Below are 16,683 nucleotides of genomic sequence, written 5' to 3'. Positions count from 1 at the left end.
TAAGATATTGGAGTTCCAGCTATCAAGCTTTCCAAAAGACACTCCAATGCAGCAGGATACGAGTAGAAGGCAGCAGTGCCTGAGGATGCAGTAGTTGGCCATCTCCTACGCGTTTCATCAGCAGTGACATCTGTGATGCTTTGCAACTGCCTCCATTCACTTCTATTGAAACGCACCAAAACAGCATCTTAAAACGCACTGTTAACGTGCATTCAAGTGCACTTAAGGTGTGGTTGCAAAGCATCAAAAGTGATTTTTTTCACAATTTTAGCCTTGTAAGAAAAAAAGGAGAGAAAAAAAACACACTTTGTCCATTGGCTCCTGCTGCTGTCAATCACAGCCAGTGACAAGGGAGCGGGGCTGAGCTCTGCTCTGTCTGACTTATGGACAGACAGAGCGGGACTCGGGAGCAAGCATGCATGAGTGACCCCATAGCAAGCAGCTTTCTATGGGGGCACTTGGAGGGAAAGAGGAGTCAGTAGCACTGGCAGGGGACCCGAGAACTGGAGGATCAGGGCTGCTCTGTGAAAACCATTGCACGGAGCAGGTAAGAACAACATGTTTGTTATTTAAAAAAAAAAAAAAAGAGAACTCTAAAATCACTTTAAAATAAAGCAAAAACAATAATAAAAAAAAAAATTAACACAGCCACCATAGGACTGTTAAGCTGTAATACGATCATTTTTTGTTCTTGGCCTTGGACACACTTTGCAGCAGATTCTTGACTAAGGTGTTGGTTCAGGGGTCAAGTCCTGGGGAAAAAAGTGTGGGAACTCCCAAAAAAAAAAAAAATGATATGCTCATATGCATAATTACTAAATCGCGTGTTGTTTTTTTTGTTTTTTTTTGATCCACTGTACCTTAGTAATCCTTTATGTTACTGGCCACTTCCTGTATATGGATTCATTGGGTAGTGTGCGGGTATTCCGTCACTTCCTCGATGCCGCAATGTCTCCTGGGAGCTTTTGTCATTGTTCCCAGGAGACATTGCAGAGGTCTACCGCGAGTTATCGCAGGATTTAGAAAAAAGCAAGTTACTAAGGTTCGCCTGCCCCTGACAGTGACTCGAGCTGGGCATCGCCGCTTAGTGAAGAATTGGCTCGGGCGGCTCGGCTGCTCTCGGCTGCTTTAGTCCTGCAAAGGTAACTGAGTTCCTGCTGTGAAAAAAGTGCAGGAACTCCGTTCCCACGCGTTCCCGCAGGACTTGAGCCCTGTGTTGGTTACAAAGAACTGCAGCTTTATGTAGTATTCATAATGTAGTATTTGACAATCCTAGAAGCATATGAAATGCAACCAAAGATCATCAAAACAGCAAAATGTTAAGACACTGTCTGCAAGGAAAGTGTTTACCATCTTTTTTTGTAGGCTTTTATTTTCATTATATACAAGGGACAGGGTCACTTTAACTCTGAAAATTTTCGGTTGAATCTGTTTTGTGAAATCCCACTGAAAAGGAATTTATAACTTTAGTAATATCTGAATGGAGATCAGTTGCTGGCTAAAGTTCTACCCCATGCTGGCTAGCCTTAAGCCATTCAGACAAATTTTCAGCTCAAGTAGAAAACGGAGGTGAAAACAGCAGCCTCTTTGAAATGAATGAAGGAGACAGGGGACATAATAAAATGCTGGTGTTCTGCTTCAATTTCAGAGAGGTGTGAATGGTAGTGACTGATGGAACAGCATAAGGCAATAGTGTGTAACAATAGAGCAGGGAAAACTCCTACATAGTCAGTAATGGTTACATCTGGGCAGTGCCTTAAAAAAGTTCTCTGCCACCCAAGATGAAGATGCCACCCAAGCGGAAATGGACTGAACCTGCAAGGGTGGTAGGAGTCATCCCTTTTTGGTCCATGGAAAAAGTCATCCCTTTTTGGTCCATTGGGGAGTTGTTACAAAGTGGATAAACTAGTGTATGTAGTCAAAATGAGCACAAAGAAGCAAAGTCAGGGTTTAATTACCAATATGATAACCCAACTTTATCTATCTGGGAACTAAGGTACTTATTTATCACATAAACTACAAAACACACAAATTGCTGTCAGGCTCCAGGACCTGGTTGTCAAACTGACAACCCAGCTACACAGATTAGTCGGGGACAGTGCCTCACCCGGGTCCTGCTCTTTATCTTAGCAGCACTGCCTTGCTCGACTGTCATGATCAATTCTGTGTATCAGGAACCAGTTGTCAAGTTGCAAATTACAATAGGAGAACAGCTCCCCTAGCAATCTACAGGGCTGGGTTTACAGCGGGTCCAACTTCACGCCAAACCCATCACAGCTACCAAGCTGGGGGACTCCTCTCTCTGAATCAATCTAGCCCTGCACCCAGGGCATTATTTTATAAAATTTGACATTGTCTGACAGCCAGACTTCTTTAGAAAACTGAGTTTTTAACGTGTATAAATCAAAAATCGAAATAAATACATAGAAAGCTCACCAGCAGTAATAACAACCTACTTTTACAAAATAGACAGCTAGTTCAATATCCAGCTTCACACAAACTGAGGAAGGTACTATACCTTCAGGCATCCCCTTACTGAAGAATTCCTATCATATATCCCAAAGTTATGTTGGCAGCAACATTTCCTGATCATTAGAGTGATGCCACCGATTTTCCAGCATACCAAGCAATAGCTGATGAGTGCAAATGGGTTAAAACAGCAATCCCATTTAAACAGCTAATTACACAGCTGAAAAACATGAAAGATATGAAAGAACTATTTTACCTGTAAAACTATATGTAAAGTTATGCACGTATTCTTTTCATCTGCACTCCCCTGCTGTGCTACATGGAAGCATGGCATAACAAGGGTGACATCTTATTTCTGAGCCATCGATCTTCAAACTCTGCAACAGCAGCACCTCCTATCTGCTCTTTGGGCTACTGAAAGGTGTCACAGTGAAGAGAGCCAAGCTGAACTCTCGCTGTCCTAAAAGTGTACCCAAGGCCATACTTCTACCTTCTGATAACCCTAGGCAACTGTCTTGTGATGCCCTTCTTGTCCCAGTCAGCTGGTCCTTCTATACTAACCAGATCGTAAGCAAACATAGTGGTAATGCTTTACAACACGAGGGTGCATCTGTGCAGGGCAGTCAATCAGCTTCAAACTTCAGCTTGTTCAATTAAGCTTTTACACTAGACCCTGGAAGCTGAAGATCTGATGGGAAGCTCTGAAATGAGGGGAAGCTCTGCTGATTGTATCATCCAATCATGTGCAAGCAAAAATGCTGTTTTTAATTTTCCTTGCATGTCCCCCTCAGATTTACAGCGACTGCACTTCCAAGTGCACTTGAAGTGCTCTTGTAGAGCAAAGTGGATTTGCCTTTAGTAAATAAGCACCCATATTTAAAGAACCCAGCTGTATTGCACTTGCAAGCAGTACGGAAGTCTTTTTTGTATATGGAAACATATTATTGGCAGTCAGGAAAGTGGTATGTGTGGCTGTGTTCTGCCCTTGGCAGACATGTCACCCTAGGCCACAGCTTATGTTGACTGTTGATAAATCTGCCCTTCATTATGCCTGAGAACCCCCTTCTCTACTTCAGTTTATAGATTTTACCCACCTAAATACTGAAAGAAAATTATGCCATCTATGGGTACTCTGTTTCTATGTAGAAGCAGGTAATCTAAAATTTTGTACTGAAACCAAACTAACTTGCAAAACAGAAGATTTCTGTTCCATCAGCATGCAAGCAGTAGTAATCACCAAACTCAGATTCCAATCTTTTAGTTACCATAATTATTCACCATTTTAGTTTGTGTAACAATACTACAGTATATAGCACTTTTATAGCCTTTTCCTAGTTTTACAGTCTGAGATTCTAAAACAATTGATCATACTGCCACCTTCAGGAGATATGCACTGGAAAATCAAAGCTGTAAGGTTAACCCTCCAACCCTACTCCCATCTTCCACTCACAGCATGCCTTAAGGATGGTACACACGATCGGATTTTCCGCGGACAAAGCGTAGGACTTTTGTCTGAAGGGCGTTGGCCATGAACTTGTCTTGCATACAAATGGCAAAGAATTGTCGGCCAACAAACACACACTATATTGTCAAAAATATTGGGACACCTGCCTTTACACGCACATGAACTTTATGGCAATGTTTGACCATTACTCCAGAAGCATTTAAGAGGTCAGGCATTGATGTGGACAAGACCCTGCGGACTAAGACTAGGATGCCATTAAAGTTCATGTGTGTGTAAAGGTAGGCGTCCCAATATTTCTGACAATATAGTGTATATATATATATATATATATATATATATATTTGTAAACCAATGGACACTATTCTGCACTCCTACTTCTGGACCTTTTGGATGTCTTTAATACGGTTGACCATCCCCTCCTCGAAAAAAAGACTACCTATCTCACCATATCTTCAGTGTCACTTACAATTCTACTTCCTCCTCTCCTCTACCTTTCTCTGTCGGGGTCCCCCAAGGTTCTGTTCTTGGATTTCGCCAATTCTCAATCTACATATACTCCCTGGGTCAGCCTCTCATAGCTTTCAATATAATTTCTATGCTGATGACACCCAAATCTATTTCTCCACCCCTTAGCCCACTCTATCAGTCTCCTCATGCATCACTAATTTACTAACAGACATATCTGTCTGGATGTCACACCACTTCCTCAAACTCAACCTGTCCAAAACCGAGCTCATAATTTTTCCTCCCCCACGCACCCCTTCCCCTGACTTCTCTGTTAAGAGCAACAGAACAACCACCAACCATCCTCATGCCAGGGTGCTAAGTGTACTTCTGCAACATCTCTAAAATACGCCCCTTCCTAACTAATGACACCACAAAGCTCCTAATTCACTCCCTGGTTTTCTCTCGCCTCAACTACTGTAACTCCCTGCTCATTGGCTTACCTTTAAATAGGTTATCCTCTACTCAGTCCATCATGAATGCTGCTGCCAGACTCATCCACCTTACAAACTGCTACCCCTCTCTGCCAATTCCTCCACTGGCTGCCACTCATCCAATAAATTAAATTCAAAATACGAAATACTTTCTAAGCCATCCACAATTTGGCCCCCAGCTGCATCGCTAACCTAGTCTCAAAATGCCAAACAAATCGTCCTTTTCGTTTCTCCCAAGACCACCTGCTCTGTAGCGTCCTCGTCACCTCCTCCCATACTCGCCTCCAGGACTTCTCCTGAGCCTCTCCCATCCTTTTGCAATACTCTACCCCAATCTGTCCGACTATAACTTTTAGGGTCCTTTCACACGGAGCGGACCGTTTCTGTGTCCGCTCCGTGTGTCCGCCAAAGCTCAGCGGGGATCATCCGTCATCCCCGCTGAGCTGTCGGCGGATAGGGTGGTCCCCGCACACGGTGCAGAGACCGCCCTGTCTCTGCTCCGCTCTCCCCTATGGGGGATCGGATGCAGACAGACCTTCTGTCCGTCTGCATCCGTTCTGTTCCGCCGGACGAAAGAAAAATAGGGTTTCTTCTGTTTGCAAAAGCGGATCCCGATGGACGCGGATGGTCGCGGACGTTAGCGGATGCTCCATCCGCTAACGGACGCAATCCCATAGGGATTCATTACAAGTCCGTAAACGCACTTGTAATGAACGGACGAACGGTCCGCTAGTGTGAAAGGACCCTTAGGCGAACTCTGAAAACTTTTTTATTCAGAGAAGTCTATACTGGCTCCACCTAACAACTGCACTTTAATTTTCCTCATCAGCTCAACCCCCCACAGTTATTACCTTTTGTATCACTTGACCCTCCCTCCTAGATTGTAAGCTCTAATAAGCAGGGCCCTCTGATTCCTCCTGTATTAAATTGTATTGTAACTGTACTGTTTGCCCTAATGTTGTAAGGCGCTGTGCAAACTATTGGCGCTATATAAATCCTGTATAATAATAATAACGTTTACAAGCGTTTAAACAAATTTATAAAGTGTATATCAAGATTTAGGGCTTTTACCAATGGGCTTTAGCCTGTATACAAGCAGTCTACGCAGCAAGCCTTTACAAAGCATAAAGGACAAGAATGTTTTTAACTACCAGCAATAAATAAATGCATGGCTCTTACAAAAGAATTGAAATGGTGCCAAATAACCAATGACACATTATTAAATAGTTTAATAATTGTTTCAAGAAAGCATCACCAACCAAACTCTGCATAACATTTGGTGACAGCACTGAAATGTGGAAAAAATACAACTTGGCAATACCTTTTTTTTGTGATACAGGCAGGGGCACAGATTCATAGGGCAAAAACGAAACATTTAAACTAAAAATTCCTCTTTAAACCTCCATGATACAAATATTTAATTGCAAAAAAAAGAGCTTATAACTTATGTAATGAAACTGCAAGCTAATGATAAATGTCTTTATTGGAGAATTATAGTTATTTATGGAATGGGGAAAAATGACTCAAAACAACTTCTGCTTTCCATTATACTTCATATAAATTTTATCAGTCCCTGCACATGGAGATGCTACATCTTGTTTTATGGCACATCCTCGGACTATAAGCCAGAGTATAATAAAAGACAATTTACAGCCAAGAACACATATATTACGAACATACAGTACACACAAAAAGATGAGTTTTGGAGGCACTTACAGGAACCATTCCCCAAAGAATACAGTTATGTCTATTACTTCCTTTTCTTGTCAAAATGTCACTGCTTTGAAAGAGACCAATTCCCGTTTTTCTACATTTGTTGTACCTTAGAGCCCAGCGGCTCAAAGTGAAAGGAAAGAAAAGTTAACTTAAATGTTTGAAGGCTTATTTAATTAAGTGTTTTAGGTGCACCATAAAAGCACCTGCAGAGATGGTCTAATCAATGCATGTAAATCTAAGGGTTATGTATTAAATTAAGAGCTCTACTAAAAATCAACAAGTTGAAGAAAAAATATAGGTGTCTTTATAAGAAAAAAACAACAACTATTCCATAACATGGAATATACTTGAAAATCTTCTAAAGGGGAACCTTGACACAAAACAGGCTATGACTTCTACTCAAAAGGTAAATTTGCCAGACACATGCAGGATTAACAAAAGCCAAACACTTCCAGCTGTCGGAATTTAAACTAAACTAATGGCCAGGCTATGGGCATTCAAGTGTTTAATACTGCTAACTAGGGTAATTTTGTTTTTAAACAAGCTCCTCATTGACCTCTGGGGCTGTAAACCTCCTAGCACACATCAGGAACTCTGAAGTCAGGTTGCAGTCAATTTCTAAACAGTTTACCTGCTGTTTGTTTACATTAGAAAGCTGGTTGATTGCCAAACCCTTCTGCAGGAAGAAGGAAGGGGGTTGAGCTGCCATTTTGTCACCTCTGTTTTCAAAATTTGGGGATCATTTTCTCTATATGCATGCAGCTACAGAGGTCCATGAGTGCTTGATTAAAAAATGCTTGTTACAAATATATAAATACTTTATAGCTTTTAAAAAAGAACAAGATTGTCAGAAAATATGCAGTAATGAGAAGATATGTTGAACTGCACTCATATACCACCCTATAAGACCTACGTAGTTATATGTATAACAGATATAGTATGTTCTTTACTCCAACAATTTTCAATGATACTCCAGCATTTGTATAATAACACTTAGGCCTCGTACACACGCCTGAGAATCTCGTCATAAAAGAAACATTGTTTTCTTAGACGAGGTTCTTGTCAGGCTTGAAGAGAATCTTGTCAAGCTTTCCTTGCATACACACTGTCAAGACAAAATCTCATCGTTCTCAAACACGGTGACGTACAACACGTACGACGGCACTATAAAGGGGAAGTTCGATTCCACTGGCGCCACCCTTGGGGCTGCTTTTGCTAATCTTGTGTTACCGCGTGTTAGTAAAAGTTTGGTGAGAGACGATTCCCGCTTTTCAGTCTGTTACAGTGTGACGAATGTGCTATCTCCATTACGAACGCTACTTTTATTGAAGGTGCGCTCCCGTCTCATACTTTCTAAGCATACACACAAACGTGTTTCTCGTCGTAAACCAGCCCGACGAGAAACACGACAAGGAAATTAAGACTCCCGATGAGAAAAAAGAGAGCATGTTCTCCTTATTTCTCGTCGAGATCTGAGGCAGTTTTCTCAACGAAAAACATACACCCGACCGTTTTTCTCCGCAAAAATGCTCTGCCAGCATTTTTCTTGATGGATTTTGCCGAGGAAAATGGTCGTGTGTACGAGGCCTTACAGCCAGAATGTGAATACATTTTAACAGGTCAAAAAGATATAAATAATCTTATAGATATGTAATGTATAGTTTGTAATAGGAGTCGACCGATTATTGGTGCAGCCGATTATCGGCGGCCGATATTCACTTTTTTTGAAGAATTGGTATTGGTAACAAACTTACTGATATTGCTTCAAGTAGTAGTACCGGGATGATGCTTTCAGCTGCAGGCATCGCCCCGGTACTATTCTTTAGAGTGGATGGTCAGCTTTCTTGTAATAACAGCTGATGTGGCCAAGCTCCTCCGCCCGGTTCTCCCATCCCACCAGGAGGCCTGAGCGACCAGCTGGCACATCCGCCGGCTGGCCGGAGACTTGAACAAAGCTGATTGCTTTGTTTGGGTCTCAGGTCTAGTAACCCAAAAGCGATGTCATGACATCACTTCCGAATTACTGGCATCCTAAAGGTGCCAGTTTAAAAAAAATTGGAATGGTTTAAAGGGCAAAGGAGGTATTTGGGGTCTTATAGACGCCAGATCCCTCCATAAAAGAGTACCTGTCACTGTCTATTACTGTTTACATTCCTTGTGACAGCAGGAAAAGTGATAAAAAAAAGGACAGTGTAAAAATAAATTAAATCTACCGAATATTGAGACCTGCTATCAGCCTTAAAGGCAGCCGAAAAATCTGTATCAGCCCTGAAAAAACGATATCCGTCGATCTCTAGTTTGTAATATATTTTACACATACACATGAAGGCAGCCATAATTTGTGTCAGGAAAATGGCCAAAGAAAGACTGGCAAATCCGCCCAAGACAATCATGGCTGCCACAGTGCACAGTGTGACTGATGTGGGCAGTACTTCCTGGTCTATTTAAGCCTGATGTTGGAGCTGCCCCTTGCTGGATTATCGTCAGCTCCCCAGTGTTTCCTGTGCTCCTGTGTTTCTGTGATTCTGTTCCCTGTTACCGACCTGGCTCCTCTGACTTGCTTCTTATCCGCTCCTGATTGACCTCTGGCTTGCACCACCGACTACGCTCCTGTCTGCTCCCTCATCTGTACTTTGTCTCTGGCATTTCTGGACTGATCTATCATGTATGATCCTGGCTTGTCTTCAGTTCCTGCTACCAGTTTTCCTCTACTGGCGTCTTCTGCCCGGCACCCCACGCAGTCGCTCTGCAGGTCATCCGAGTAACTACCACTTCAATCTAAGTGACCAGCTCATCACCAACATCTGGTAAACCCAGGGGAGCACTGAACTTAGCCACAAAGGGCACCCTCTTAAAACTCTCTCTATTTATCAGAACCTGACAATTAAGCTCTGCTTCTTGATTTGCAATGCTACACATGATTGTTCTGAACCGCTGCCTGTCGCAATACAGTACAAAGCTATCTACAATTAGCTCTTTCTTGTAAAAGTTTGTTATTGTTTGTCATTCATTGCAAGCCATGTGGTAGCTGTGGACTAAGATGTTTTCTAAAAGGCTACTATGTGCATTACAGCCATTATACAGTTTATAGCCAATTCCTTGGTCAGGTAAATACGATTACCCCGCAACCCACCCCACAAGCCAGGAGTCCTGCAGCTATTCCATCACAAACAATCGAGCAGAAGGAGTAATACAATGTCTGGCCAAATCATGAACATCCACTTCATCGGTCTCTATGGTTAGAACTATAGTTCGGTGAACAATTTGAGCCGAGAAAAAGTTCAGCCCAAACATTGCCTGTTCACCCGTTCGGCGAACATCGACCCAGCATGCACCAGTCTGACGTCACCAGGTGGCCCCGCCCTTTCATTAAGAACTGTAAAATAGTGACAGCTAGTCTTTGTGGGGGGCGGAGCCTTTCTAAAAAAAAAAATGGGGTCCACATACTCATTTACATAGGGAGGGTGTCAGGATCTGGGGGCCCCCTTGTTAAAGAGGGCTTCCAGATTCCTATAAGCCCCCTGCTCGCAGACCCCCACAACCACAGCCCAGGGTTGTCGGGAAGAGGCCCTTGTCCCCATCAACATGGGGACAAGGTGCAATGGGGTCAGGCAGAGTCTCCTCCACCTTAAAGCACTCCCCCATGTTGAGGGCATGTGGCCTGATATGGTTCAGGAGGGTCACTCGCTTGCCTCCCTTTCCTGACCTGCCAGGCTGCATGCTCAGGTAAGGGTCTGGTATGGAATTTTGGGGGATCCCACACGGTTATTTTTTGGCGTGGGCCTGGTATGGATTGGGGGTAGGGGGACCCTCATTCTGTTTTTTAAATCATTTTTGTCTTGCCAGCAATCGTATTGTATTGCCGACAATATAATTGTAATTTTTTTCTTTATAAATGTCAGTTTTTTCTGCAGCAGGTTATATTCATGGTACAGATACACAACTTTACAGGCAGGCTAAGGGGAACCCCCAAGCACTATATTTAAATTCATTTTTCATTTTTATTGGTTCAATTTAAGCATTGTTAAAATCACTGCTCCTGTAAAAACAAACTTTTTTGAAAAAAAAATTGCATTGATACATGTCCTTCTGGGCAGTACCCGGGCCCCCATACCCTTTTTATGGACAATAATTCGCATATAAGCCTTCAAAATTGGGACTTTTGATTTTTCAACTTAGGGTTCCATAGGGTTTGGGTCCAAACTTTTGCGATGTTCGAGAGTTCTGGCGCGAACCGAACCATGGGGTGTTTGGCGCAACTCTAGTTAGAGCTAGCAAATACAGTACCTGGATGATTTGGGCCAACACTTCTTGCATAACTGTAGTGAAAACCTAAGCCAAGAGGGCAGAGGAGCGGGCCACACCTGACGAGGCTAAGAATAGACTCTAGGAGCAAAGGGCAACATAATTACAGGCTGCAGATGTTGCCTACACAAGTGAACATGCTGCAAGCAGCAATGGAGAAGTGAGGGTTGGATGGCCGAAGTTGACGGAAGTTACTGTAGGCAGACATTAGGAATGGATTGAGAATAGTCCCCCTTGGCTCTTTGTAAAGCAGGTGCAGCAGCAGAGAGATGCTTCTTTGCTCTGTATGACAGAATTGAAAGCTTAGTTTGCAGCAAGCATTCCATGCCACCCAGCAGATGATGTCAATGCTCAGTCCCACAGTGTTAAGCACTTCAGTGGTGGAAACCAGTGGTAAAGAGGGAATTTTAAAAGAACAGAGCTTCCAATGTAAATGAGATAGCTCCCAATTCTCAGCTCGACCAGTCTGCTCACAAAATGAGTCTTCAGAGACAGAGCAAACGCTGAGGCAATGCCAATGGCTCTAGACCTGGAAAGTGATCTATGGCTAACTTGTAACCAGAACAAAGTCTCGAAAGTGCTTTACGCAGAACACAGTGCTCAAAGCTTCCTTCCAGGGTATCCTTCTGGTCTTAATCAAGTGGGGTCTGGATGCAACACTGCAAAATCCATGCTTAAGACATCTATGATGGATAGGTGCTAGCGAGAACAGCGCTAACAACAGTGTAGAGAAGAGCATTAATTGTAGCAGATTTTTTGAAAAGAGAGAAAAATTGTGCTAGCAAAAATAAGTTTTTCTATTACACAGCACAACTGTAAAAATAATGTTCATGCTCCTACAACACTAGCAAAAAAACTGAGGTATGCTGTTGGAAGAAGGAATTATCCTGGGCTGGCCTACAATTTTTTTGTTTGCCAGTATCCCATACTCCTGTAGGTCACAATATAACCCAACACAAAAAATGAAAAGGTGAACTAACACTCCCCACTGCACCTACGTTCATGTGTTATTAGGTGTCACTTCCCACACAGCTGATACATAAAAATCAAACCCCTTGTGTCCAATGGATGAAAAAATAAATAGATGCTACTCAAGCTTTCCCCTGAATATGACAGCAAAGTGAGACACATTTCTGTTTGAATAGAAATCAAATGATTTACCAAATGCTGAAAGGGTGGTAGATTAGTGTACTGTGTACTATACTGCTACCCTTGGTTCAAACCTCATGTCAAAATAACCGAATTAGTGGTGCAGTTATGCTTTAATGAAATCAACTTCACTGCGATGTTGTTATTCAGCAATCATTTTTACAGAAAATGCATACCCCATACACAACACATATATTCTTTTAGTATGCACCTGGTTTATATTTAGAACAATAATAAGAATAATAATAGTTAAAAAACTGAACTGCAGCATAAAGAAGAAAATCGCTGTAGGTTTCGCATTTTGTATTCCAGTAGAGTGCAGAAAAGTACGTTTCTAGTATTCTTCAGATCATGGCATTAAATACTGCCCAACACAGATGCAGTAAAAGAATCAATATCTGAAATTGCCTCTTGCAGGAAAATAGCCAACCAAAGAGATAATTTGTAAAAGTCAGCAATACTTTATTGACCACTATTGACTGTGGCTAAACTGAGCCTGTGGTCTATATTTACCAAAGGTGCCAAAGATCTGCTAGCTCTGGAAAAACTTTTGTAGTTTTTATTGGATAAAAGAGATGGCTTTAGTAATACCATGATTTTTTCCATAAAGAAAAAAAATATTTCACACACAAACTCAGAACTTACTGGCTAAAAAAATGTGGCATATATGATTTTTTTTTGATTTACCAATTTGCTTTAAAACCACTATACCTTTTACAGAGGACTAGTTGTGTCATGCAATGGCTCATTCAGACAGGCAGATATTCCTGTCTTCCATGCAGAGGCGTTGGCACATGTGTGTGCATCCCCCTCAGATCTGCATGCAACATAGAGTGAATGCACAAACGCAAACCATACACCTGCTCCTATCTGCATGTCGGCAGATATCCGCTTGCACGTGCATCCACTTCTACCTGCCCGCACACAGCTCCAGCTCCAAGGTTGCACATGCATCTGACTGCATGGAGGATGGGCATAATTGTCTGGCTGAATGAGCCCTAATACAGCGGATGACAGGGGTTTCTAAGCCTCACATTCTTCCTGAAATGTAAGCTGAATAGACACCATATTAAAGACTCCTTAAATCCAAACATATGTCTATAATGTGGGCCAGCACTAGGGTCATTGGTTTGAATCCCAACCACAACACTATCTGCATGGATTTGTATAGTTAGGGCATAAACACTCAAATCTAGGACACCACATCCCTTAAATTTACATTCAAAAAGAAAGGGGAAAAAAGGGTTACAAACTCTGGGACTTTAACAGTGTCTAATCGAAAATGTAGAAATACAGTAACAGTATTCAAGAATTTCAAATTTTATTTATAAAAGTAGAAAAAACAGGCATAAATAAAAAAACATCCATTTGAAATACATGACAATGAGCCATACGCATATAGGACTGCAGTAAAATCACTCTACAAGTTTCGCTCGGATGAGCTTCTTCAGGAGCTTTTTGATGTTAAAGCAGGTTATGCTGGAGATTATAAGAAAACATACAACGGATGGAACAGCCAGTTAGTTGATTTGAAAAAATACAACATTCTAGCAAAGAATCAAAGTACTAGTAAGGAATGAAAAATCACATAATTGTCAGCTGAGCTGAGCAAAAAGTAGCTGATCATAACCAGTATAGAGATTGTTCAGAGTAATCTGCAGGATCCCTTTGAAAAATTCAAAACCGAAGCAGCCAGGCCTCTCCACCCATTCCTGTTGGCCACGGGGGGAAAAGAGCATATGTAGTCCCTAATATATAAATAAAATTGAATTGAAATACCATGTAGAGGGAACTAGCTGGATCTAGAGGGTTTCCACCTAGTTCCCTCTACATGGTTTGTCAATTCAATTTTATTTATATATTAGGGACAATTGCTCTTTTCCCCCTGTGGCTAACAGGAATGGGTGGAGAGGCCTTGCTGCTTCGGTTTTGAATTTTACAAAGGGATCCTGTAGATTACTCTTAACATCTCTATACTGGTCATGATCAGCTACCTTGGTGAGATTTTGCTCAGTTTGCATTTTGACAATTATGTGATTTTTCATTCATTATTATTAAAAAATACTTAATGATATTCTCTGTTGGTTACATAATCAACAATGCTAGTACATTGATTCTTTGCTAGAATGTTGTATTTTTTCAAATCAACTAACTGGCTGTTCCATCCGTTGTATATTTTCTTATAATATCCAGCATAACCTGCTTTAACATCAAAAACTCTCCTGAAGAAGCTCATCTGAGTAAAACTTGTAGAGCGATTTTACTGCAGTCCTATATGCGTATGGCTCATTGAATGAATGTTTTTTTTATTTCTTCATGTTTTTTCTTCTTTTATAAATACAATTTGAAAATCTCTAATACTGTTACTGTATTTCTACATTTTCGATTAGACACCATTAAAGTCCCACTTTCTTTTTGAATGTACTATCTGCATGGAGTTAGCAGGTTTCCCCTATGCTTGTGTTGGTCTCCTGGGTAAATCGGCTCTAGTAAGTGCATATAGATTGTAATCTCCTTGAGGACAGAGACTGATGTAAATAAAGATTATAATTAAAGCAATGCATACATTGTCAGCACTATATAAATACCTATAAAAAATAAATAAGCCTACCTGGCTCTTCCAACCACTACAGTCTGTGCCCATGGCTGCATTATTTCCATAAATGATCCATGGTCAAAAAAGCCACTTAAACATTGTCCTTTCTGATCTGCAGAAATAAGAAAAATTATTAAATATTTACATATGGCTCAATAGATGATAAATTTATGTTGAAGTATAATATAGTATGAAATAATACAACAGAAAATTGCGCTGACCTAACTAAAAACAAACAATAAGGCAGTGATAAACCAGAAGGCTGCAGTAAACGGTGTAAACGCAAATAAGATAAAAAAGAAGAAAAAACTGCGCCAACAATAATTGACTAGCAATCAAGCTAGATAGATAGATAATGAGCAAAAAGCAAAAAACAGACATATAAACCAATCATGTGAATAATATCCCAATAAGTGATAAATCTCGTTGGTGTCTACATTCGAGACAAACAGCACCACAGTGAACGTTTTAACATCTGTGAGAACCGCCACCACATGGAAAGCTGCTTACCAGAGTGACAGGTATAAACAGCGTTAAAGATGTATGGTCTCCGTCCGTGGGTTAAAGCGCAAGATCCAGATGCCCCAGGAATGAATTGTCCAAACGAGGGATTGCTAACTCCTTCACAAATGTGGTCCGTGGATCATAAATGACAAAAAACGGACCATAGCATAATACCGTTTTTAACCCGTTTATTTAAAAAAAATAGTTGTACTTACAAACATAAACTTGTAAAAGCATGTAAAAAGATGCCGGCCTCCTTCACATCAAACGCGGTGACGTCACTGTACGCCGTCCCAGACGCGTTTTGTCATAAGTTGACGTTTTCAATGGGGATATGCTCATTATTTATCTAGCTTGATTGCTAGTCAATTATTGTTGGCACAGTTGTTTCTTCTTTTTTATAATATAGTATGAACCAGCACAAAAGACAATTTATATTTTTTCAAAGCTCAACTCCAGAAAAAGTAAAAATGCTCCCTTGCAGTGGGGCTGCCCCCAGCACTGCAGGGGGTCAAATGCTTATTTACAGTGATGAAAATAAGTATTTGAACACCCTGCTATTTTGCAAGTTCTCCCACTTGGAAATCATGGAGGGGTCTGAAATTGTTATCGTAGGTGCATGTCCACTGTGAGAGACATAATAAAAAAAAAAACGATTTATTTGTATGATACAGCTGCAAATAAGTATTTGAACACCTGAGAAAATCAATGTTAATATTTGGTACAGTAGCCTTTGTTTGCAATTACAGAGGTCAAACGTTTCTTGTAGTTTTTCACCAGGTTTGCACACACTGGAGGAGGGATTTTGGCCCACTCCTCCACACAGATCTTCTCTAGATCAGTCAGGTTTCTGGGCTGTCGCTGAGAAACACGGAGTTTGAGCTCCCTCCAAAGATTCTCTATTGCATGGGTGCTCAACCTGTGGCTCTCCAGCTGTTGCAAAACTACAATTCCCATAATGCCTCAGCCTTTGGGAGACATGCTTGTACCTGTCAGCGGCTTGCAATGCCTCATGGGAATTGTAGTTCCGCAACAGCTGGAGAGCCACAGGTTGAGCACCCATGCTCTATTGGGTTTAGGTCTGGAGACTGGCTAGGCCACGCCAGAACCTTGATATGCTTCTTACAGGGCTACTCCTTGGTGATCATGGCTGTGTGCTTCGGGTCATTGTCATGTTGGAAGACCCAGCCTCGACCCATCTTCAAAGCTCTAACTGAGGGAAGGAGGTTGTTGCCCAAAATCTCGCAATACATGGCCCCGGTCATTCTCTCCTTAATACAGTGCAGTCGCCCTGTCCCATGTGCAGAAAAACACCCCCAAAGCATGATGCTACCACCCCCATGCTTCACAGTAGGGATGGTGTTCTTGGGATGGTACTCATCATTCTTCTTCCTCCAAACACGGTTAGTGGAATTATGACCAAAAAGTTATATTTTGGTCTCATCTGACCACATGACTTTCTCCCATGACTCCTCTGGATCATCCAAATGGTCATTGGCAAACTTAAGACGGGCCTTGACATGTGCTGGTTTAAGCAGGGG

The 16,683-nt window shown here is 41.6% G+C and overlaps 1 protein-coding gene across 3 annotated transcripts in view; it reads right to left on the bottom strand.

Annotated features, from left to right (window-relative positions):
* ACACA (acetyl-CoA carboxylase alpha) overlaps positions 1 to 16,683 on the bottom strand; it is a 510,335-nt gene that overhangs the window by 96,369 nt on the left and 397,283 nt on the right. For all 3 annotated transcript variants that reach the window (XM_040337823.1, XM_040337822.1, XM_040337824.1), the window contains one exon: positions 14,654 to 14,750. In XM_040337823.1, the coding sequence (XP_040193757.1) occupies positions 14,654 to 14,750 (97 nt within the window). The remainder of the gene's footprint in view (positions 1 to 14,653; positions 14,751 to 16,683) is intronic.

This window comes from Rana temporaria, chromosome 2, assembly GCF_905171775.1.
Source record: "Rana temporaria chromosome 2, aRanTem1.1, whole genome shotgun sequence".
NCBI lineage: Eukaryota > Metazoa > Chordata > Amphibia > Anura > Ranidae > Rana > Rana temporaria.
The sequence above is the reverse complement of the archived record's forward strand: the minus strand, read 5'-3'. Positions and strand labels throughout refer to the sequence as shown.